General features: G+C 43.8%; 1 protein-coding gene across 3 annotated transcripts in view; it reads right to left on the bottom strand.

Moving 5' to 3' along the window:
• Window positions 1-24,853, bottom strand: part of NRG3 (neuregulin 3) — a 698,544-nt gene that overhangs the window by 5,142 nt on the left and 668,549 nt on the right. For all 3 annotated transcript variants that reach the window (XM_070751913.1, XM_070751911.1, XM_070751910.1), the window contains 3 exons: window positions 21,159-21,285; window positions 9,400-9,527; window positions 4,486-4,656 (listed from right to left, as the gene is read on the bottom strand). In XM_070751913.1, coding sequence (XP_070608014.1) covers window positions 4,486-4,656; window positions 9,400-9,527; window positions 21,159-21,285 — 426 coding nt within the window. The remainder of the gene's footprint in view (window positions 1-4,485; window positions 4,657-9,399; window positions 9,528-21,158; window positions 21,286-24,853) is intronic.

Genomic DNA, 24,853 nt, shown 5'->3' with positions numbered 1-24,853 from the left:
TTTAATGTGTTCCCTACAATTCCTCCAGGCTTGCAGCTCTGATCGCTCCGGGGGTGTAGAGTTAGGGGCAGTTTTCAAACACCGTATTTTTCAGAGTATAAGACACACCTTAGTTTTCAGGGAGGGAAATAGGGAAAAGAATCTGCTTCCCGGGTATTTATCTGGCCAGTGTCCTTAGCCAGGACAATATTTTAACACCTGGTTAGGACTTTTTTTAAAAAAAAAAATTATTTGGAGTGAGTAACAATGAAACAGCTTGCAAGCCAGTAAGAAAGAAACATTCAGAGCAAGTAGAGCAATGGACTTAGGGCTTGGAAAACAGTCTTCCCAGAGAGTAACAATGAAAGAGCCTGCAAGCTGGTAACAAGTGGGAACATTGTTAGCGCTTGGTTAGGGCTGGAAAGAAACATTTGGAGCAAGTAGAGCAATGAAAAAAACCCTGCAAAGACTTAGGGCTTGGAAAACATTCCTTGCAGAGAGTAACAATAAAAGAGCCTGCAAAGTAAGAGCTGAGAAGATCGTTATCAACTACTTAGGGCTGAGAAAAAAAAGCTACAGAGTACAAGACACACCTAAAATATCAGCCCCTTTTTAGGGAGGGAAAAGGTGCATCTTATACCCCGAAAATTATAGTATTTACTTTATTCATTCAGGCTAAAGGAATACTTGAAGGTTCAAGGATTCTCTCGTGTTTTTAATCAGGCCTCAAAAACGTGGTGCGACACTGGCTTTGCAAGGCTGCCCTCTTTCCAGTCGCATGTCCCTCATGCCACCCTCATGCCACCTGCGCACTTGACCTAAGGAATCTGCTGGATGGAGGCATAGGTCATTTCTTGCTCCTGTGCCCACCAACGCCCTGGTCTGGTCTGTATGCCCCCACTTGGCCTCTTTGCTGTCGCCAGCCTGCAGGCCTCTGTGCCTGGCACGGGATGACACAACCCAGCTGGCCTTGGCCAAAATGGCCCACTGGACAGCCATCAATGTCTCCTCTTGCTCCTGTTGCAGCTTCCAGGCTGAACACCTGCCCCCTCTGGCATAGTTGCTCAGCTCACAACACCAGACACTGGACCGTCCCTGTGGCCATTTGAAAAGCTTCCTCCACTTGGCAGCTTCTCTCAGTTGGAAACACAGAAACATAGAAGACCTCCTGGTCCATCTACTCTGCCCTTATACTATTTCCTGTATTTTATCTTAGGGTGGATCTATGTTTATCCCAGGCAGGTTTCAATTTAGTGACTGTGGATTGACCAACCACGTCTGCTGGAAGTTTGTTCAAAGCATCTACTACTCTTTCAGTACAATCATATTTTCTCCCGTTGCTTCTGATCTTTCCCCCAACTGACTTCAGATTGTGTCCCTTTGTTCTTGTGTTCACTTTCCTATTAAAAACTTTTCCCCACTGAACCTTATTTAACCCTTTAACGTATTTAAATGTTTCGATCATGTCCCCCCTTTTCCTTCTGTCCTCCAGACTAGACAGATTGAGTTCATGAAGTCTTTCCTGATACGTTTTATACTTAAGACCTTCCACCATTTTTGTAGCTTGTCTTTGGACCCGTTCAATTTTATCCATCTCTTTTTGTAGGTGAGGTCTCCAGAACTGGACAAAATATTATTCCAAATGGGGTCTCACCACGCTCCATTCAGCAGGAATCACCATCTCCCTTTTCCTGCTTGTGATACCTCTAGCTATGCAGCCAAGCCTTCTACTCGTTTTCCCTACAGCCTGACTGCACTGTTCACCCATTTGGAGACTGTCAGAAATCACGACCCCTGAATCCTTCTCTGCTGCAACAGTTTTTTTCTTTGCCAACTAGCCTGCACCAACCCCTTCAGGAAACCTTTGAGGACAAAGGACCCAGGCCAATCCACATGCCCACATGCCTGGCATTGATCTGCCCCCAATGATCTGTGGGGAAACGGACTCCATTCCCGAGAGACCTTCCTTCTCCCTTACACAGAACAAGGGCATCAATGCACAACCTCGGGGCTTTCCTCTTCCACCCCGGAACGGACTCATGTGCAGGATTGCCACCAGAGGGCGATGTTTCAAGAAGGCAGGCCGCGCTTGGCAGTTTACAATGCCATCCCTTACGGTAGCAGACAGTGGCGGGTTGCACCCAGGATGGCTGGGATCCCGGTTCCGGCAGCAGGAATTGAGATGTGCATGTCTCTCTGTGTTGCTGACGTGCGCGCCTGCGCGAGGTTTGGTTTCTGCTCATGCGCAGCAAGTGAAACCTCACGCAAGGACGCTCAGAGATTTCGCTAATTTTCAATGGGGTTTTTTGCTTCTGCACATGGAGCATCATCACGTTGGGCATCTCCCCAGCAGCTCTCACCAAAGAGCCAGAATCACGGCAGGGATTGGAGGAGGTGCGTGCGAAAGAGGCAGAGGGCTCAGGCTAAATTTGGAACAATTGCTTCCTTCGTCCTTCAGGTAGAGGCTCCTGCAACCTGGATACTTGCAGCATTATTATTATTATTATTATTATTATTATTATTATTATTATTATTATTATTATTTAGATTTGTATTTATTTATTTATTTATTTATTTTATTTATTAGATTTGTATGCCGCCCCTCTCTGTAGACTCGGGGTGGCTCACAGAAATAATAAAAACAATGTACAATAACAAATCTAATATTTAAAAATATCTAACAGACCCATGATTTTAAAAAGACATACACACAAACTTACCATACATAAACTATATAGGCCTGGGGGAGATGTCTCAATTCCCCCATGCCTGACGGCAGAGGTGGGTTTTAAGGAGTTTACGAAAGGCAAGGAGGGTGGGGGTGATCCTAATCTCTGGGGGAAGCTGGTTCCAGAAGGTCGGGGCCGCCACAGAGAAGGCTCTTCCCCTGGGTTCCGCCAGATGACATTATTTAGTCGACGGGACCCGGAGAAGGCCAACTCTGTGGGACTTAACTGGGGTGGCTCACAAGATACAATATAAACAATGTATACAACAATGTATACAATTAAGTAAGAATTACAAACTAAAATCCCCACATATTAAAATCAGTCAGCCCATGCACTCGAGTGCCTTCCGTCCCCTGTCCTATTGCTCTCCTATATCTCCTGCACCTTTCTTCTATTCCTCTATCTCTTCTTCTATTCTTTCATTGATATGTTCTATTACTATATCTTCTCTTCTCTTCTTTCTTAGATATATTTTACTATGAGCATCTCCTCTATAACCTCCATCATGTATTTTACTATGTGTCCATAGATATATACCCACTAAAACTCTCATTGTGTATTGGACAAAATAAATAAATAAATAAAAATAAATAAATAAAATAAACAACCATGCATCACATTTGATAGACGGGGGTGGGGGGCATTGATCTAATTGCCCCGTGCAATGCTGAGATATCCTAATTGTAAATAGATTTATCTAGACAACCACAGTCCATGTTTGATTTAAGTAGTTTCGATTGCTAGGACTAACAATAAGGAAAGATCAAAGAGAAATATCAGTGCCGCATGAAAACCAGTAATCTAAATATAGCAACAGCAACCGCCCAGAGTGTCAGCACATATGGCCCCCCAACCTTTGGGGTCCTCACTTGACCGACCTTGGAAGGACGGAAGGCTGAGTCAAACTTGAGTCTAATGAGATTCGATCTGCAAAACTAGCTAGCAGCTGGAGATCAGCAGAAGTAGCTTGTGTTTCTGCACTCTAACCACTGCACCACCAGGGCTCTGAATATTAATATCAATCCGTGATTCTCGGTTGATCTACTTTCTAGGATGCTTCCTATGCTAGAGGCCTGTTCTGAAACTTCTAGATAAATTGGAGCAAGTGGATCCCAAGACGTTAATGAATTTGATTAATTCTTCCCATATTCTGAATTTCATTCTGAATTGCAGATTTCTTAATGGGAGCATCTAATTTGGGGACTTTCTTCCTATGGTTTTTTGCATAACATCTTGCCTGGTGAAAAGGTTGATGTTGATGGTTAGGAATTGCCCAACCATCTTTTTTTAAATGTGTAAGTAATAATTTAATTTAATATTTTAATACTTAATAATAATAGTAACAATAATAATAATTAATAATTTAATTTAATAATATAATAATAATAATGACCTCGCCCCTTTTCTAAGAGGTCTGTAAGGGGCGTGCATAAGTTCACTTTTGTGCCTAATGTCCCTGTCCTACTGTCTTATTATCCTTTCTATTACTACGTTCTACTTAGGTTAATATGTACAGTACTATAATACTATACTTGTTTGACAAATAAATAAATAAATAGATAAATAAATAAATAAATAAATAAATAATTAGTGGATTTCCTGCTACTGGGCTGTTAAGAAACATGAAATATCAATAAAAATAAATAAAATAGAGCGTCACAGATCCAGTCCCACTAATGTTGGCAGACTGAGTCTAAACACAGCGAAGTTTGAATCGCGTCCAGCATGGGTCCTTGTGCCTTCCTTCAGCGTGATTCTCTTGTCTCCTCCCACTTACCCTTGAGAAAGCCCCGTATCCTGATCCGGGATCTTGGACTCTTCTAGTTGTTGGTATGCTGGTCCTGCAATGCCGTTGAACCGGCCCCGTGGCAAAGGAGGTGTCCTTCGGAAGGCATTCCTGGGCAACATTCCCGGCTGCTGACCTGCACTGCAACATGGAGAAAAATTCCTAGGAAGAGAAAGAGAGGAGCCATCAGAAGAGTCCGGCTCGTAGGAGGGAAGTTGTACTACTTCAGCAACAGACAAAATAGGGCCATAGAGTTAGAAGGGACCTCAGAGATCTCAGTTCAACCCACCACTCAACGAAGCAGACCTTATACTATCTGGCTCCGGTGGATGCCCAATCTCTTCTTAAAAACCACCCAGGATGGAGCACTCACAACTTCTGGAGTCAATTTCTGTTCCACTGGCTAATCGCTCTCACGGTCTGCAAATTTCTCCTTACTTCTAAATTGGATCCGTCTTTAACAAGCTTTACTTCTTGTCTTGCCTTCATAAAAAGTCCATAAATGGCAACTTACTTAATGGACTAGAGATAACAATGCATCAACTGTAACCTTGATCAAGCTAATCTAATCTAATCCCTCTGGAGTAGTTGGCTCCAGAGTGCCGGGGCAGCCACAGAGAAGGCTCTTCCCCTACACCCCACCAGCCAGTGTTGCTTAGCTGACGGGGCCTGGAGAAGGCCAACTCTGGGGGACCTAACCAGCCGCTGAGATACGTGAAGCATAAGGCGGTCCTGTAAGTAACCTGGTCCTAAGCCATGTGGTCTTTATAGGTCATGACCAACACTTTGAATTGTGTCTGGAGTCCAATTGGCAACCAATGCAGTTCACGGAATGATAGCGAGATATGCGTATGACTAGGAAGGCCCATAATGGCTTGCACAGCTGCATTTTGCACCAACTGTAGTGCCTGAATGCTCTGGACACTTTCAAGAGGAGATTGGACTGCCATTTGGCTGGGGTGCTTTAGGATTCCTGCTCAGGCAGGGGGTTGGACTTGATGACCTGCATGGTCCCCTTCAACTCTAACAATAAATAAATAATAAAAATAAATAAAAGGCATTTTAGTACACCAGTCCATCGTTTCTTACTCTGGAAGTCCTTTTTTCTTTTTCCTTTTAATTTAATTTGTATTCGGTTCATCAAAAACATCAATTAAAAAACCCACAACATTACACAAACTTGTGTCATTCCTTCAGTGATCAGTGGCAACTTGTAATTTTCAAGAACTTCTCAGATCTTTTTTTTAAAGTGATTTGCTTGATGGATATTCAGAACTCTGCTTCAGGGACACTGAAGAGTCATAATTCTAACGTTTGCACTTTGCACTTTCGGTGCGAGATCTTAAAAATGCTGTAGGGCAACGATAAATCAAGATGCATTTCAAAAGTTCTATATGTCACTCTAGTGGTGATGCAGGACCAAACTATGAAGCCAGGCAAATTACTAAATATATCACCGACGTGTAACACTTATAATCTAATAGCATAAAGTAATTTTTAAGGAGCTGCAAGATGAAGAACATCAACTTGAAGTTTATTAATCACTAAATTTGGAAGCCTATTCCCCATCTCTCTCTCTCTCTCTCTCTCCCCCCACTTTTAATGTACTAAATATCTGATTTGTAAACTGTACAAAAACAAGTCCTAATAAATCACCCCAGGCTCAAATCTCTTTAACACTAATCTGTTTATACATTACTAGGCTGACATTATGACAATGATGTAGCACATGCAGTGGATGAGTGGTTGGACTTGAACTGGGGAGACTGTTCCAAGTCCCAGTTCAACTTGGGAACTTAACTTTCTGCCAATTATTCACTACCTAAATCCTATTACAGAGGGATATTATTTTGGGAGGAAAGTAGGGTGGAAATTGTACGTGCCTTTGTTTCTTTGGACAAAAGGGCCCCCACCTCGGGAATTTCTCTTTGTTGTGGTTGGCTCACAGCCAAGCCCTCCGGCAACGGACTTTGAGCCTGATACACTGGGGCCATCTGGGCACATGTGGCTGTTGGAGGAGTCAGACAGTGAGGAGGAGGAGGAGGAGGAGGGAGAGAAGGGGTGTGAGGAACCTGCAGAGGTTATAGAACCTCCAACTGGGGATTTGCCGGGTCTGAGGAGGAGGGGGAGGAGATAAGGGACCCGGTCCTGAATGTAAGGGTGAGAAGGATGCAGGGGAGGCAGGAGCAGTTACGGAGGCTCAGGAGGAGGAAGTGAGCACAGCTGTGCATAGTCCGCAGTCCCAGAGAGTATATAAGGGGGAGGAGTTGGAAGGTGCTCTTCGCAAAAAGCCATTTCGAAACACTGCTGCAGCTACGCTGTCTGAAGAAATGCAAAATTTACACGCACACTCCTGACAATTCAAATAATGTATGTCAAAAAAAATCACACACACACACACACACACACACACCATTTAGTCAAGCTATGCCACGCCTAGGCTCCGAGCCATCTCCCCGGGCTCACAACAGATCCTGTTTTTCAGTCACCAAGCAGTTCCCATTGGCTGACTTCTGGGTATGGCTATCACAGCTCCTAATTTCCTGCACACTGACCCACACCAAGCCCCTTGGGGTCAAATTTTGGATGTGGTCCAAATCCATACACTTAATCACTGCATTGAAGGCTCAGAATGCTTTCCAGTTTGGATTAAATTCTGTGTCAAGTCTCCCTCTGTGTTGCAAAGTTATTTTACACATCAAAGCATCCTTAATTAGACATTCTTCCACAGAAGGAATTAAACATACTTTCTCATGAAACATCCTTGCAGCAGCTAACGTATTCAAAGCTAATTCACTACACTTTCTTGGAATATATGGACTTATCGAAAATGCCACAGATTGGGAAGGGAGTTCAACTTTTAAAATTCAGAAATTCCTGTTCCACCATATATGAAGGAATGATACAAACCAAATGTTATTTTTTCAGCAATATTTGGAAAATGAAGTACTGTATTTTGTTTAGAGCTAGGGTGGGACTAAGGTCATAGGTCAACAACAGAACACCTTTGATGGATTTTCTGTGTAAGTAGAGCGTTGAGAGCAAAATCAACAATCTTCCACTGAAATTCCCATTCTTGCATATCTATCACTGTGTCCGAGTGCTGCATCAGTTCAATCCTACACTTTCTGAATTTATTATTATTATTATTATTATTATTATTATTATTATTATTATTATTATTATTGGATTTGTATGCCGCCCCTCTCCGTAGACTCGGGGCGGCTAACAACAGTAATAAAAACAGCATGCAAATCCAATACTAAAAACAACTAAAAAACCCTTATTATAAAACTAAACATCCATATAACAAACATACCATGCATAAATTATAAAGGCTTAGGGGGAAAGAATGTCTCAGTTCCCCCATGCCTGACGTCAGAGGTGGGTTTTGAGGAGCTTACGAAAGGCAAGGAGGGTGGGGGCAATTCTAATCTCTGGGGGGAGTTGATTCCAGAGGGTCGGGGCCGCCACAGAGAAGGCTTTTCCCTTGGGCCACTCCAAGCGACGTTGTTTAGTCGACGGGACCCGGAGAAGGCCAACTCTGTGGGACCGAACCGGTCGCTGGGATTTGTGCGGCAGAAGGAGGTCTCGTAGATATCCTGGTCCGATGCCATGAAGGGCTTTAAAGGTCATAACCAACACTTTGAATTGTGACCGGAAACTGATCGGCAACTAATGCAGACTGCGGAGTGTTGGTGTAACATGGGCATATTTAGGGAAGCCCATGACTGCTCTCGCAGCTGCATTCTGCACGATCTGAAGTTTCCAAACACTTTTCAGAGGTAGCCCCATGTAGAGAGCATTACAGTAGTCGAACCTCGAGGTGATGAGGGCATGAGTGACTGTGAATTTGTGAATCACATGTCACCAACTTAAAACCCACCTCTGTCGTCAGGCATGGGGGAATTGACATGTTCCCTCCCCCTAGGCTTATAAAATTTATGTATGGCACGCTAGTGTGTATGATTGGTTTTAATTTGTGGTGTTTTTTAAATTAACTTAAATATTAGATTTGTTTTACATTGTATTGTTATTGCTGTGAGCCGCCCCGAGTCTGCGGAGAGGGGCGGCATACAAATCTGATTAAACTTAAACTTAAACTTAAACAACTGACTGACCAACTGACCAATTGATCAATAAGATTCAGCTCATGTTGTAAGTCACACATTACATGGTTTTCAGTCAAGACTTTCCAGATTCTGGCTGCCTTCTGCCTTTCTTTTAATTCTTTCGTTATTTATGTTGAGATTGTGGTGAATCGCAAAAAATTTATTTTTATGATTGATAATCAAATCCCGTGGTCACAAAGAGCATGCAAATAAACAGGGTCATTTTCTGATAGCTGAGACAGACAGATAGACAGACGGTCCTTGGTATCTGACTGACGGTTATCAGTTTTAATGGGTTTTAAAAAAAAAAAATTGCAGTGTTGAATATTTTTGAGCTTGTAATTGTTTTATGTTGTTATTTATGGCATTACAAACTGCCCAAAGTTGCTGGATAGAAATGAGGAGAGGTCGACTGTATACAGTCTGAAATTAAAGTTTTTGGGGTTTTGGGAAGCACCCCAGGCATTGCTCACTCTGTTGCTGAAGTCGGATTTTCCGCAATCGAGTTTGGAGCGGTTTACATTGAGTTTGAATCTATGACGTGCTGGTGTGTTGTTGCGGTTGAAGGTGAAGTAGTCACTCGCAGGAAGGACATTGTGGTAGATGATTTTATGAACTACGTTTAGATCAGATCGGAGGCGACGTAGTAGTTGTAAATTGCCTAATCATTGCAGCATTTCAAGTCTGGTGTTTTGTTGCGAGAGGAGGAGTGAAGGACTCTCTGGAGTCCGGAAATATTTGCATTTGTCTCACAAAAGAAACCCCCATTTAATAAACACACACACACCCTTACCTCTGTGGCTTTGGGGCCTGGCCTCCTCTGTCGGTAGGCAAAGCTTCAGGGAAGGTCTGAGCGCCCGAAAAACTAGACTCCATCATTTTCCCCATTACTGGCTCTTGGTGCCTTCTTGCTGTTGAATACTGTAAAGGAAGGAAAGAAGGATGGGAGGCAGGGAGGAAGGAAGGGAGGGAGGGAGGGAAGGAGGGAGGGAGGAAGGAAAGAAGGGAGGGAGGGAGGAAGGAAAGAAGGATGGGAGGGAGGGAGGGAGGAAGGAAGGGAGGGAGGGAGGGAGGGAAGGAGGGAGGGAGGAAAGAAAGAAGGGAGGGAGGGAGGGAGGAAGGAAGGAAGGAAGGGAGGGAGGGAGGGAAGGAGGGAGGGAGGAAGGAAAGAAGGGAGGGAGGGAGGAAGGGAGGGAGGAAAGAAGGAAGGGAGGGAAGAAGGAAGGGAGGGAGGGAAGGAGGGAGGGAGGGAGGAAAGAAGGAAGGGAGGGAGGGAGGAAAGAAGGGAGGGAGGGAAGAAGAAAGGAAGGAAAGAAGGGAGGGAGGGAGAGAGGAAGGAAGGAAGGAAGAGAGGGAGGAAGGATACAAAGGAATATGTTACACATTGGAACTGGACAGTACAATAGACCTGGCAGACAGCTTCAGTGTAGTTCTAATGCCCATAGATGGCTATCATGTCTTTGCTCAAATTAAATATTATGCAATGGGGGAAAATGTTCCTCTCCTGAGGAACATGATCTGAAGTTTCCGAACATTTTCAGAGGCAGCCCCATGTAGAGAGCGTTGCAGTAGTGGAGCCTCGAGGTGATGAGGGCATGAGTGACTGTGAGCAATGAGTCCCGGTCCAGGTAAGGCCCCATCTGGTGCACCAGGCGAACCTGGGCAAACGCCCCCCTCGCCATCTGAGAAGCATTGATGCTTGGCCCAAACCCAGAGCAGTTTCTTGCACTGGGGGTCTTCAAGATTCCAACAATAAAATAAAAACACTAAAACCCTGGAAGATGTTCTACTATGCTGTTTTCTTAAGCAATGGAGAACACCCCCCCCTTGTCATATTTTATTTATTGAATAAAACACATTTTTAATATAGTTTCTTCTTATACTCCTTCATCCCTGTGTACATCAGTACAATGTAGAAAAGTTGATTACACTAAGGTGCAATGCAATAAAATAAATAATGCCCATCTCAATAACAATCCAAGTATAGATCCCACTAAATCCCTTTTCCCTGTGTTGATTAAGGTACCAACACAATACAATTTCAGTAACAATCCAGATAGGGATTTTTAATGCCACGTGACCTTCGCGTGATATCATTTGGCTTAAACCTAAGCAGTAAATAAAAGGCAAAATATATTGAAATGGAAAATGGTTTATGAACAACATGATTGAATATGCAATTACAGTTTTGCATATGTGTCAATATTTGCCTTTTTTAGCTGAGGTCATTTAGGGTCAGAAAGATGCACAAAATGACACTGAAATTTAAAGTGTGTCTCTATCGTTTCTCCTCTAAATATAATTACCAACGCTCAGCGGAGGATCAAAAGCCGATCTTAACAAGAAACACAAGATATTTTTTTAGAAAAGGCTGCGTTGTCTTTTGATGTGAGAGAGGCATACAGGCTCTTTCAATGCCTATATTCTTTAAATCCGCACTCTAATCCCCCAGCATACATCTATTTTAACTATCAGTCTCTTATTTTTGTTGAAGGCTAATCTATACACTACGTTCTATTTTAATTTAAACAGGAGAACCACTCTATTTTTATTCTCTCCAACCTCCAGATCTCCCCTCTGCAATTTCCCAGTTAAATAATTGCACGGCTTCTCAAACACACGGACATTCCTGCTGAGAATATGTCCTGCATGGAAAACACAGAATCTCGTTAAAATTCAAGTATTCAACTTTACTTCAATTTAGGCACAGGGGGAAAAAAATGCCCTACGACTAAACGTCAGCCCAGACTGGCTATCTTCTCCGTTGCAAAATCTGGAACATTTGTGACGTTGTAAATAAATGTCTTTGTTCTTTTCATTCTGAGATACTTGGCAGTCACATTCTGATGATTTATTTATTTAATTGGATTTGTATGCCGCCCCTCTCTGAGGACTCGGGGCGGCTCACAACACATATATAAAGAGACAATAATAAGATCAATCCAATTAATGCATAAAAACAATCCATCAAAATCTACTTTAAAAACTTCCATTACCATTCATTCAACAATCATACTGAAAACATCTGTTGGTCAGGGGGAAAGATCTAATGGCCCCAGGCCTGGCGACAAAGATGTGTTTTTAGGCTCTTTCGGAAGGCAAGGAGGGTGGAGGCAGTGCAAATCTCCAAGGGGAGCTGATTCCAGAGGGCCGGGCCCCCCACAGAGAAGGCTCTTCCTCTAGGTCCCACCAGCGGACCTGGAGAAGGCCAACTCTGTGGGACCTAACCGGTCGCTGGGATTCATGCGGCAGAAGGCGGTCCCGAAGGTATTCTGGTCCGATGCCATTTAGGGCTTCATAGGTCTTAACCAACACTTTGAATTGTGTCCGGAAACAGATCAGCAGCCAATGCAGTCCGCGGAGTTATGACGAGAGATGGGCATGTCTTGGAAGGCCGAAAACTGCTCGCACGCCTGCATTTTGGATGATCTGAAGTTTCCAAACACTCTTCAGAGGTAGCCCCATGTAGAGAGCACTGCAGTAGTCAAACCTTGAGGTGATGAGGGCATGAGTGACCATGAGCAAAGATTCCCTGTCCAAATAGGGCCGCAACTGGTGCACCAGGCAGACCTGGGCAAATGCCCCCTCGCCACAGCTGAAAGATGGTTCTCTAATGTCAGCTGTGGATCGAGGAGGACGCCCAAGTTGCTGACTCTCTCTGAGGGGGTCAATGACTCCCCCCTCAGGGTGATGGATGGACAGATAGAATTGTCCTTGGGAGGCAGAACCCACAGCCACGCCGTCTTGTCTGGATTGAGTCTGAGCCTGTTGACACCCATCCAGACCCCAACAGCCTCCAGGCACTGGCACATCACTTCCACTGCTAATTTATGGCTAATTCTGTTATGTCTAAATCCATGTCTCAGGAAGACAGTTCAATTTTGACCGCTCTCGGACTATCGAATATCTCAGAGACTTTTTCATATATACTTAATGGTTTTATGTGCGACATGTGTGCTCCAATATGATAACCATCTTGATGCTTTTTTTAAAAAAATCTCATCCTGAAGTGATTCCTAATAAGTGTATTAATTAGTTCTCTGGAACTACAGTGATCCCCCGATCATTGCGAGGGTTCCGTTCCAGGACCCCTAGCAATGATCGGGTTTTCGCGAAGTAGCGCTGCGGAAGTAAAAACACCATATGCGCATGCGCAGATGGTGTTTTTACTTCCGCAGCGCTAGCGAGGAGCCGGACTCAGCTGGGAAGCGGCGCTGGGGTTTCCCCACCGCCCACGCAAACTCCTCGCTGCCGCTCGCCCGCCCTTCGTCTGCCCACCCCGCTCGCTTGCGCCGCTTCCCAGCTGAGTCCTGAAGCGAATTCTCAGCTGGGAAGCGGCCCCAGCGAACGGCGTGGGCGGGAGAAGGGCGCGCGAGTCGCGGGTGCGCGGGCAGGCAGGCTGCGGACAAGCCGTTCGCTCGGGCCACTTCCCAGCTGAGTACTCAGCTGGGAAGCGGCCCGAGCGAAGCGGCAGCAGCGAGGAGTTTGCGTGGGCGGTGGGGAAACTCCTCGCTGATGCCCGCCAAGAGGGGGAAGACCTAGGGAAGCCGCCCAGCAGCTGATCTGCCCGGCGCCATCTACGCATGCGTGCCCATAGAAAAAAATGGCGCGCATGCGCAGATGGTGTTTTGACTTCCGGGTTGAAAAATCGCAAATTAGCCTGTTCGCAATGGTCGGGGATGCAATAACCGGGGGATCACTGTACTGGATTTTTCAAATGGATTTAAACTGATTGTTCTCTATTTGGGTCGTCAATTTAAGTTGATAAATCAAATTAAATATATCACATTGAATCCAAATAAATTCAAATGCTTCCATATATATTACTAATAAAAAAAAGTTTGCTTGAATCAAATCGGCTCAAATTCAGTCATCTGGCCCAAATCAGTTCAAATGTCACAACTGGATTGTTAAAATAAGACGAACAATAATAATAATAATAATAATAATAATAATAATAATAATAATAATAATCGATTTGAATATTTCCAAACAGAGCTATTTTCCAGTTGAATTGGACCTTTGAAATGGATTTAATAATAATAATAATAACAACAACAACTGAGTTGGAAGGGACCTTGGAGGTCTTCTAGTCCAACCCCCTGCTTAGGCAGGAAACCCTACACTACTTCAGACAGGTGGTTATCCAACTACTCTTCTCCTACACCTATTTTAATCTGCTGTGTCTTGCTCTGCTCTGCTCTACCTACCCTACTACCCTACTCTACTCTGCCTTCCATTCCGTTCTCTCCTAAACGATCTTCCAGTGTTGGAGCATCCACAACATCTGGAGGAAAGCTGTTCCACTGATTAATTCCTCCTTAGTCCTAAGTTGCTTCTCTCCTTATTTAATTTCCACCCATTGCTTCTTGTTCCACCCTCAGGTGCTTTGGAGAATAGCTTGACTCCTTCTTCTTTGGGGCAACCCCTGAGATATTGGACAACTGCCCTCATATCTCCCCTGGTCCTTCTTTTCATCAAACTAGCCATGCCCAGTTCCTGCAACCGTTCTTCCTATGTTTTATCCTCCAGCCCCCTCATCCTCTTTGTTGTTCTTCTCTGCACTCGTTCTAGAGTCTCAACATCCTTTTTGCATCGTGGAGACCCAAACTGGATGCAAATATTCCAAGTGTGGCCTTAACTACGACTTATAAAGTGGACTTAACCCTTCGCGTGATCTTGATTCTCTCCCTCTGTTGATGCATCCTAGAACTGTGTTGGCTTTTTTGGCAGCTGCTGCACATGGACCCCTCTCCCTGTCACTCCTGTTGAGCAAAGTACCACCTATACTGTACCTGTGCATTTTGTTTTTCCTGCCTAAACGTAGAACCTTCCTGGCCGTTGCCTCCTGTGTTCTCCTAAAAATCCTGCTGCAGCGATTTTTATATGTGGCATATATTTTATATGTGGTAGGAAGTCAAGAATAACTCTTACCATTTGAATTGTCAGTGACTTGCACGCATTTCCATTCATTAAACCTTACAAACAAGAGTAGAAACTGTTTTTTTTCCCTCTCAAAAATATGTGTGAAGTGTTAATACAAATATACTGAGAGCACACTCTCTTGTAGCCTGATTTTGTAATGCCGTTGTAGCTCTGCACACTATTTTTGTATTTCGAGAGACTGAATTTGTAGCTGGCACCGAGAGGTGACAAAGAGGGGAAGGAAGTATTATTATTTTTTTAACTGCAGTTGTGCAAACAGCTGAAAACATAAATGAGGCGGCTGAAGTGGAAAGCAAATTTGCAATGCATTGTAAGTAGCTACAAGGGGAAGTGGAAGAATTATAGTTATTTCTTCACATTTACATATCGCATTCTCCTGAGCAAGAGGCAAAGGAGCAACGATAACATGTATTTCTCCACTGTGCTTCACAATTGGGGGTGCGGAGGAAATGCAACCCGAGAGCACAAAATAAACTCAGATTCAAAACCTAAAAGAAAACAGAGTCACATCGATTGAACTGGCATGAATAAAAACACAAGCAAATGAAATGAGGAATTCCTAGAGTTTCCAAAAGGAAATGACAATGTTCATGGAAGGTGTTCTGCCGGCCTGTCTCAACCGCCCGTAATTACAGGGTAATTAGTCCAGGAAGACACACACCACACGATAAAAGGAAAACCCAAAAGTTTTTATAAACAGAAAAAACAGAAACAGCTCCCTTTTTAAATGTCAAAGGGATTTTCTGGTACACACAAGGCACAGGTTAAATGCAATCCAATTGCTCACCCAATAACTGGGAAACTGAGTCCAATTCTAAAGTCCAGAGTCCACACACAATCCTGAACAGCAAAAAACCACGATCTTGACGAAACAATAAATCAGATAAACTGCCATGAGGCTAAAACACTAGGCTACACTTTTATCTGTAGCACTAATTTCAGCAGCCCCACCCAACCACAGGTGGCCTCATTTTCTCTTGTAATAATCCTTCAGGTGTTGTCTCCTATGCATCACTGTACGCATGTGTGGATGTGTCATTAATTCTTGTTCAGAATCCAAGGATGATACAGATGATTGATCTCCTCCTGGGCTGTCTGCCAAACTCCCCTCTTCCCTGTCACTCATGCTTCCTTGGTTAGAGGAGGCTTCGTTGGCAGATTCCATCGGAAGCAAAACAGGCCTGCGGCATGTGGATGTCTCCCCCACATCCACCTGCACATTCCTTGGGGCAGGAGCTGGGCCAGAGCTAACCACAACAGAAGGGATGAATTCAGGAACAGTCGATGCTTCACAATTGTTGTGGCCCTTCCGCGTCCTGCTCAGCTGATCACGGATTCTGAGGATCGAGAGACGGGTGTGTTTTGGAATCCTAGGCCTGTGTACGTGGCACCCAGGTCTGAGAGCAAGGAGGTCGGAGAGGATGTGGGGTCAGACTGAGAGCCCACCAGGGGCTGTTGCACCTCCAGAGGCGACCATGACTGACCCGGGAGAAGAGGAGGAGCTTCTTCTCGATGCAAGAGTGCGCAGGGGTATTAGCAGGCAGGAATGGCTGAACAGGAAAAGGTCTATGCGTGAATAGCTCTATAGAATACTTGGCCACGCCTTCTGGCTATATAAGGGTTAGTCTTTGGATGAGTGAGTGCAGAAGACAACTACATAATCTGAGTGACAGATGATCAGAGTTTCATGTGGAACTAATGAGTTTATTAGAAGGAACCTCTTATCTCCAGGCTGCCTCCCTATTCAAGTGAGTCAGTGCCAAAATGCTAGCTGTGGGATCAAAAAAGAATTTACTACGAGCTTTATATCTGTTCTCAGATGATAATTAGCTGATACCGAAGAAAGGTTCCTTGCTTGTAGAATTATACTTTTTGAAACTTGCAAACTTCGGGTGTGTGGACTTATTTCTTGAAGGGCTCAATGTGGGGTCAGAGCAACAACTAACAGCAGTACAGATAGTCCTTGACTTACGATCAAAATTGAGCTCAACATTTCTGTTACTAAGTGAGGGGGTTGTTCAGTGAATTTTGCCCCATTTAATGACCTTCCGGGCTGCACTTCTTAAGTGCATCACTGCAGTTGTTAAGTGAATAAGGCTGCCCCATTGACGGACAGTCAGAAAAGGAGATCATGTGACCCTGGAATGCTGCAACTATCATAAATAAGACCCAGTTCTGGCATCCTAATTTTGATCATACGACCATTGGGACCAGGTGGGGGTTTCCTACTTACCGCCACTGTAATGTTGTGTGAAGCGACGTGATTGGCCCGTGTGTGTCCAAGCGAGATTTAGCTTCTGCACATGTGTGGGATGTGAAATCTCGCAAGAGGCTGCACAGCTGGGCGAGATTTCGGTGATTTTCTTTCTTTTTGCTTCCCCGCATGCACGGAAGCAAAAAACCACCCAAAATCGCCAAAATCTCGCCCGTGCACGTGTCCTCTCATGAGATTTCACTCCCTGTGCATGCCCAGAAGCCAAATCTTGCTTGGACGCGCATGCCTGCCCACTGGTCATCCGGGGCTGCACATGCAGCTCTATTTTTGCTACCGGTACGTAGTGTGGCGCGTTCTGGCTAGCAACCCATTACTGATGCAGGTTCTCCAATGGTTGTATGTCTGAAAAGGGTCATGGGCAGGGGTGGGCAGCAGGCAGGACGGGGTGGAAGACAGTTCCACTGGCAGAAATGAAGCTGCATGCAGAGCTCCAGCTGATCGGTGGCTGTCACTTCCTGGATTACTGGTCTCGGCTCGGCTCCCCTTTCTTCCCCTGTTGCTGCTGCTGCGTCTGCGCTCCTTGCTTTTCTCCTCTTTCCTCATTCCTGGCCTCGGACGAGCTTCCATCTCTCCTGCCCGGCTCCCCTCCAGCCTCCCGCGGCCACCTCGCAAGGCCAGGAGAGCCGTGCCGAAGCAGTCTGGACTGCGGTCTTTTTCCCCTTGCAAAGCCCTCACTCTGCCCACAGCTGAGATGAAAAGGCATCGTGCGGCCATAACAGTTCACTTGAACGATGATGATCCCACCTGGTCACATGGCTGGCAAGCTACTCCTACCCAGTCACATGACCATCAAGCCACACCCACAAAATAAGCCACACCCACAGTGTTGGCTGTCCATTACGGGTCACAGGTTAAAATTTTTTGGTGTTGTTGCAGCTTCCTTCATTTGCTAAGCGTAAGGTTGTCTGTCAAGGGCCGCCTGTATAATTCCCCCCTCCCTCGGGAGTATAAACAATAGCTAGGCTCTCCCCAGTGAAACCTCAATGAGATTTAAAACCAAGTTCACACTGTTATAGAGCTGCTGTGATTTGGGAGTAAAAATTTGATCAAGCCAAAGCTGGTCTTATTCTAAATCCCTGTTAAGAGTTCAACCTGTGCTTTTATGCAAAGCATCTTTAAAGTAACGAGTAACCTTCCATTAGAAGATCACCCCCTCCCATGAATAATGCATGACTTCTCCGTTTGTCTCCAGGAAGGAAGGAAGGAAGCCCTCCGTAAACAGATTAAAACTCTCAGGTGCAAACAATCCCTGTGAATGCTGCCACTTCAACAGATCCGCTTATATTGATGGAATGGAATGTAGAAAGAGGCGCAAACAATAACAAAGAGAGAGAGAGAGAGAGAGAAAAGGAGCTGCTTCGGATTGGATGATTATCCAGAATTTTAATATTACCCATCTCTGCTTTGCTTGATATCTTGGATTTTTGGGGAAGACAAGAAGGCATGCAAGAATTTGGAAGAAAAAAGGAACAAAGAGCAGGAATATGGATGTAAATATGATCAGAGGGATTTAATTTAATTAATTTAAAAGAGAAAATGTAGGGGGCACATTAACCCCCCTTGTCATCACTTTAAAGCTCAGGTTTAAATCTCCAAATAATGTTGCCAAACATTTAGAGGTGAAATGGTTGGTCTTGGGCAGCATAATTGGGTTTTTTTTTAATTCTTTATCAATTTCCCTCAATTTATTTATTAATTTTGATCTGCACGTGATTCGTGCAATGGCTTTAAGTGTGGAAAATATCACTTTTTTCCATGCTGTCGTGACTTGGAACAGTCACTATATAAACAGTTATATGTCGAGGACCACCTTCCAAGCATGAAATAAATATGTGTTAAGGCTGAAAAAAAAATCAACACCCATCGCCTTTATGGATACCGCAATCTGTTTGAAATAACAGGTACTTCACTATAAACCCAGCAGTTCCGCTGCTGATGTGTAGATTAGAGGCCATAAGGCAAATAAGGCAATTTGCAACACAACACAATTGTTAGTGTTGCTGTTATTTCAGGCAGAGATGTTAAATATCAATGCCTAAGAGGGGCAGGGCCCCTGTGTATGAATGAATGGATGTGGAATGGAGGGTATGTTGGCGGATTGGAAATGGCTGACTGTTTGCTTTTAGTTTTATTGGATTTCAGAATTTGTTGGATTTATTTATTTATTACAATTATTATTATTTATTATAATAATTATTATAAATTATTATAATAATTGTAAATTATTTTAATTTATTTAGTTTTATTGGATTTCAGAATTGTACTGTTTTTCACATGTCATAAGCCGCCTCGAGTCCTCGGATAGGGGCAGGATATAAATCCAAATCCAAATAATAATATTAATAATGATGATGATGATGATGATGATGATGATGTGTTACAGAAGATTCACTAGAATTTGTGCCAGAACTACCATTTACCACTGGCAAGAACTGGTGGGATCATAAGCCCGAAAAAGTGGTCAAAAATGAGCAAGCAAAACTACTGTGGGACTTCCGACTTCAGACTGACCGAATTCTGAAGCATAACACACCAGACATCCTGATCGTGGAGAAAAAGAAAGTATGGATCATCAACATCGCAATCCCAGGGGACAGCAGAATTGAGGAGAAGCAGCTAGAGAAATTAGTAATATATGAAGATCTAAAAATTGAGCTGCAATGACTCTGGCATAAGCCCGTGAAAGTGGTCCCAGTGGTACTTGGCACGCTGGGCGCAGGGCCAAAGGATCTCAGTGGACATTTGAAAACCATCGGAATTGACAAAATCTCCACCTGTCAATTGCAAAAGGCTGCTTTACTGGGATGGGGAAACATAATTCGCTGCTACATCACGCAGTCCTGGGTGCTTGGGAAGCGTCCGGCTGGGGATGAAATACGAAATCCAGCATAGTGATCTCGTTTGCTAAGTTGTATTGTTAATAATAATAATAATTTATTTATTTATTGTTAGAGTTGAAAGGGACCATGAAGGCCATCGAGTTCAACCCCCTGCCCAAGCAGGAACCCTATAGTATACCAGTCAAGTGGCAGTTCAATCTTCTCTTTAAAATGTCCAGAGTGTTGGAGTTCAATAATATTTGTTTGTTTGTTTGTTTGTTTGTTCATTCATTCATTCGATTTTTATGCCGCCCTTCTCCTTAGACTCAGGGCAGCTTACAACATGTTAGCAATAGCACTTTTTAACAGAGAATCAGCCCATTGCCCCCACAATCCGGGTCCTCATTTGACCCACCTCGGAAGGATGGAAGGCTGAGTCAACCTTGAGCCGGTGGTGAGATTTGAACCGCTGACCTTCAGATCTACAAGTCAGCTTCAGTGGCCTGCAGTACAGCCCTCTACCTGCTGCGCCACCCTGGCTCAATTTAATAACAATAACAATAACAATAACAATAACAATAACAATAATAATAATAATAATAATAATAATAATAATAATATCACTGATAATCAAATAACACAGGAGCAGTATCGTTGATGGCCACCGCACCGTATATGATATGTTCTGTCATGATGTGGCAGGTGGGGGAAGTGTCCACCTTGGACCATAGTTGAGTCCAACAACTCAACTCTTGCTAAGCCAATTGAGAGGCTGACATTCATCAAGGCCAATGCTGACAAAACAGTGCAAAGCTGACACCCTCTCCTCCTCTCTTTTATGTCAGCCTATATTGTTTACAACTGCAGTAGAAGTAAAATGAATGTTGAGTCCTGGTGATTCCGCAAAATGATGCAATCTCTTCCATGATCTGATTGGCCAGTACATGTATATAATGTGATGCACCTTTTGTGTGGGTGTGGTCTGGCTTGGTTTAGTGGCTGGTTAGTTGGTGGTTTGTTCTGTAACATAGTGTAGGGTGAATAGTTCCTTTTTGATACCACGGAAGAAGTGAAAGAGCCTTCGGAAGAAAGAACTCCTGCTGTCGTGTCTTTATTGAGGAAACTACCTTGGGCCTGATATCCACCACGTTTCCAACGCTAATTCAAAATAACTCCGACAGGTTGTGGGCCCAGGGCTGGCAGGAAACCAGGGCTGGTATAGGAAACTGGACATAGGCGTTTTGCCACGTTTCCAACACAAATTCAAAATAACTCTGACATTTGACCTCCCCCCCCAGGACCACAGGTGCAAAGTAGGTCAATTTGGGACACAGGGAGAAGTGACAATGACCATGCCATCAACATTATGCACATTTTATTGTGTAAGCCACCCTGAGTCCCTTGGAGAAGGGCAACCGAGAAATTGGAGTTAAACAAATAAACAAACAAGCAACAACCACCCCAACATTCAGCCAGCATAAAACAAGGATTAGCATTGGCACAATTACTCACGTTCTGCAGCTGGACTTGGCTTTGGGCCCCGGCCTCTGCTTTCGCCATGATGCTGGAAGCATTGAGGCTGTAGGTTTTCCTGTTCTGTATCTCTTTCATCTGCTCCTGGATGTACTTTGTTTGCTTTCTACAGAGGAACACACCAAGCAACAGACACACAAATAACACAAGTGGTTTAGTTACTGGCTGCTGATCGGTTTCCGGTCACAATTCAAAGTGTTGGTCATGACCTTTAAAGCCCTACATGGCAGTGGACCAGATTACCTCCGGAACTGCCTTCTACCGCATGAATCCCAGCGGCCGATAAGGTCCCACAGAGTTGGCCTTCTCCGGGTCCTGTCGACCAAACAATGTTGCTTGGCGGGCCCCAGGGGAAGAGCCTTCTCTGTGGCGGCCCCGGCCCTCTGGAACCAACTCCCCCCAGAGATTAGAACTGCCCCCACCCTCCTTGTCTTTCGCAAATTACTTAAGACCCACCTTTGTCGCCAGGAATGGGGGAGTTAAGTTATCCTTTCCCCCTAGGCTATTCCAAGTTATGCATGGTATGTTTGTGTGTATGTTTGGTTTTTTATAATAAGGGTTTTTAGTTGTTTTATTAAATTGGATTGTTACATGTTGTTTTTTATCATTGTTGTTAGCCGCCCCGAGTCTAATTCACGCTGGGGTTTCCCACCCCCACCCTGATCATCGAAAGCGAGCGTCAATGGAAGAAGAGACCCCACCATGTTGCATTGGGCTCATCCTTAGCAAGGTCCTGATGCAGGGATGGGCTCCTACGGGTCGGGTCAGGTACGCAGAACTGGTAGAACCAGAACCAATGGAAAAAATTTGATTTTTTTTTCTTTTTCCCCCTTCTGGGCCCTGGGTCTGTTTTTCCTATCGCAGTAAATGAGGTTGAATGTGTATAATTATAGAATAGCTGTGAGTGCATTTGTGTATGTGTACATACACTTTATATAGTAAATGATGTCTGTTTTTGTGTCCCTGTGTGTAATATGTATGTACACACATGGCATATACACATAGAATTAAATGGTAACAAACATTGTGGTGGACTGAGAACTTTGAACTCACAAGAGAGAGCGGATTAGGAGAAGGTTGGGATGAAGAGGGCCAACACAGAAGCGTATTTTGCAAAATAAGGAAGGACAGGTTAGTTAAGAAGGCTCCTTCTTATGGCATTGGACCAGAGTACCTCCGGAACCGCTTGCTACCGCACGAATCCGAGCAACCAATAAGGTCCCACAGAGTTGGCCTTCTCCGGGTCCCGTCGACTATGTCGTTTGGCGGGCCCCAGGGGAAGAGCCTTCTCTGTGGCGGCCCCGGCCCTCTGGAACGAACTCCCCCGGAGATTAGAACTGCCCCCACCCTTCCTGTCTTTCGTAAACTACTGAAGACTCACTTATACTGCCAGGCATGGGGGAGTTGAGACACTTTCCCCCCAGGCTTTTTTATACTTTGTTTTATATTTGGTATGAATGTTGCTGTTTGGTTTTTAAATAATGATGGGTTTTATATGTTTTTAATATTAGATTTGTTCCACTGTTATATTGTTTTTTATTGCTGTTGTGAGCCGCCCCAAGTCTTCGGAGAGGGGCGGCATACAAATCTAATAAAATAATAATAAAATAATAATAATAATAGTAATAATGATGAAAAGGATGAGGGGGGGAAAAAGAAGAAGTGATGGGAGTATGTATTTTATTTATTTATTATTTATTATTTAGATTTGTATGCCGCCCCTCTCCGCGAACTCGGGGCGGCTCACAACAAAAAATATAAACAATCGTACAAATCCAAATAAATTCAATAAATTTAAGTATTTAAAATAGTTTTAAAAAGAACCCCACTATATTAACAATTTTGCATTGAATATGTTGGAACGGAAATCGTTAACAAAAGAAATAAAAATAATGCAGTGACAGGAGGAATCTATTTAAGCAAAGGTACTTTCTTTTGGGAAAGAAGTCAGACTCCTGTAATTTCTTTTGTGTTAGCAAAATATCCATAAAAGGAACTGCTGTGCCTTTGGTAAGAAATCGTCACCTGCGTAATCATCACTACGATAAAATGCTACATAAGCAACAGGCTGCGTTTCTTAAAGTATTTCTCACAATTATATACACAGCGTGCTTCAATAACACAATTGCTCTCAGATTAACACAGAACCATAACCAGTGGATGTTAAAGGGATTGTCAATCAATTAATTTGGGGAAAATGCTCTAGAAGGCATAATTTGGGAGTAATAAATTGTAGAAATACAAGGTTTTGGGTTATACATCAGAGTGTCACATTTTGCTATAACAATACGTTGGAGAATCATCAATGTGACTCTTTCGTCACATAGAATTCAACGTGTAGGAAGAGCCATATCCGGTAGGGAGGACTGTTCAGCCACTCATGACCACAAGGGGGCAGCAGAGCGCAGGCGGAGATTTAAGGATCTGGTAGTACGGAATATTCAGGGTGCGTTCCAAAAGTAATGCAATCATTTTTTTAAAAGTAATTGAACAGATTTGCACAAACACTTAAAATTCTTCAAAGTCCTGTCCTTGGGCCTCTACACATTTTTTTCAGCGACTCTGCCATGACCAGTACGCGCCCTGGAAGGCATCTTGTTCTTCTCTTTCTCTAAATCTTTCTCATTCTCTCTTTCCCTCCTCCTCTTCCTCCTCTGATCCTTCTCTTCTCCCCCTCTTCTTCTCCCCTCCCTATTCTCCTTTTCTTTTTCCTTCTTCTCTTCCTTCTCCGTAAATCTTTGCAGTGGATACAATGGTAATGATCAACTGTTGCTTAATATCAAACCCTTAACAAGAAAATGTGACCAGGAGAGCAAAATTCACACCGAACTCCATTAATGAGATTTAATTTTAAGTCAGAAGGAATTAGGTTACAAATCTTGGAAAACTGAATTTAAAAAACTCCTGCACTCCATGGGTTCGTTGTAGCGGAGTCTCTAGGTGTTGCTTGATCTTGGAATACTAATAACTAAAGATTTAAGTGCCAAAGCCCACTGCAACAATATAGCCAAGAAGGCTTCAAGAGTTGTAAACCTAATCCTACGTAGCTTTTGCTCTGGCAATCTCACACTACTTACCAGAGCTTACAAAACTTTTGCCAGACCCATCCTCAAATACAACTCATCTGTTTGGAACCCATATCGCATCTCAGACATTAACACCCTTGAAAATGTCCAGAGATACTTCACCAGAAGAGCCCTCCACTCCTCCACTCGATACAGAATTCCCTATGAGACTAGACTTACAATCCTGGGCCTAAAAAGCCTAGAACTAAGATGCCTTAAACAAGATCTAAGTATTGCCCACAAGATCATATGCTGCAGCGTCCTGCCTGTTGGCGACCACTTCAGCTTCAACCACAACAACACAAGAGCACACAACAGATTCAAGCTTAATATTAACCGCTCCAAACTTGACTGTAAAAAATATGACTTCAGTAACCAAGTTGTGGAAGCGTGGAACTCATTACCGGACTCCGTAGTGTCATCCCCAAACCCTCAACACTTTACCCTTAGATTATCTACGGTTGACCTCTCCAGATTCCTAAGAGGTCAGTAAGGGGCGAGTACAAGTGCACTAGAGTGCCTTCCGTCCCTTGTCCTATTGCTCTCCTATATCTCCTATACCTTTCTTCTATTCCTATATGTCTTCTTCTATTCTTTCATTGTTATGTT

The sequence above is a fragment of the Erythrolamprus reginae genome, chromosome 5, assembly GCF_031021105.1.
Source record: "Erythrolamprus reginae isolate rEryReg1 chromosome 5, rEryReg1.hap1, whole genome shotgun sequence".
Taxonomy (NCBI): domain Eukaryota; kingdom Metazoa; phylum Chordata; class Lepidosauria; order Squamata; family Dipsadidae; genus Erythrolamprus; species Erythrolamprus reginae.
This window is presented reverse-complemented; position numbering and strand designations above follow the sequence as displayed.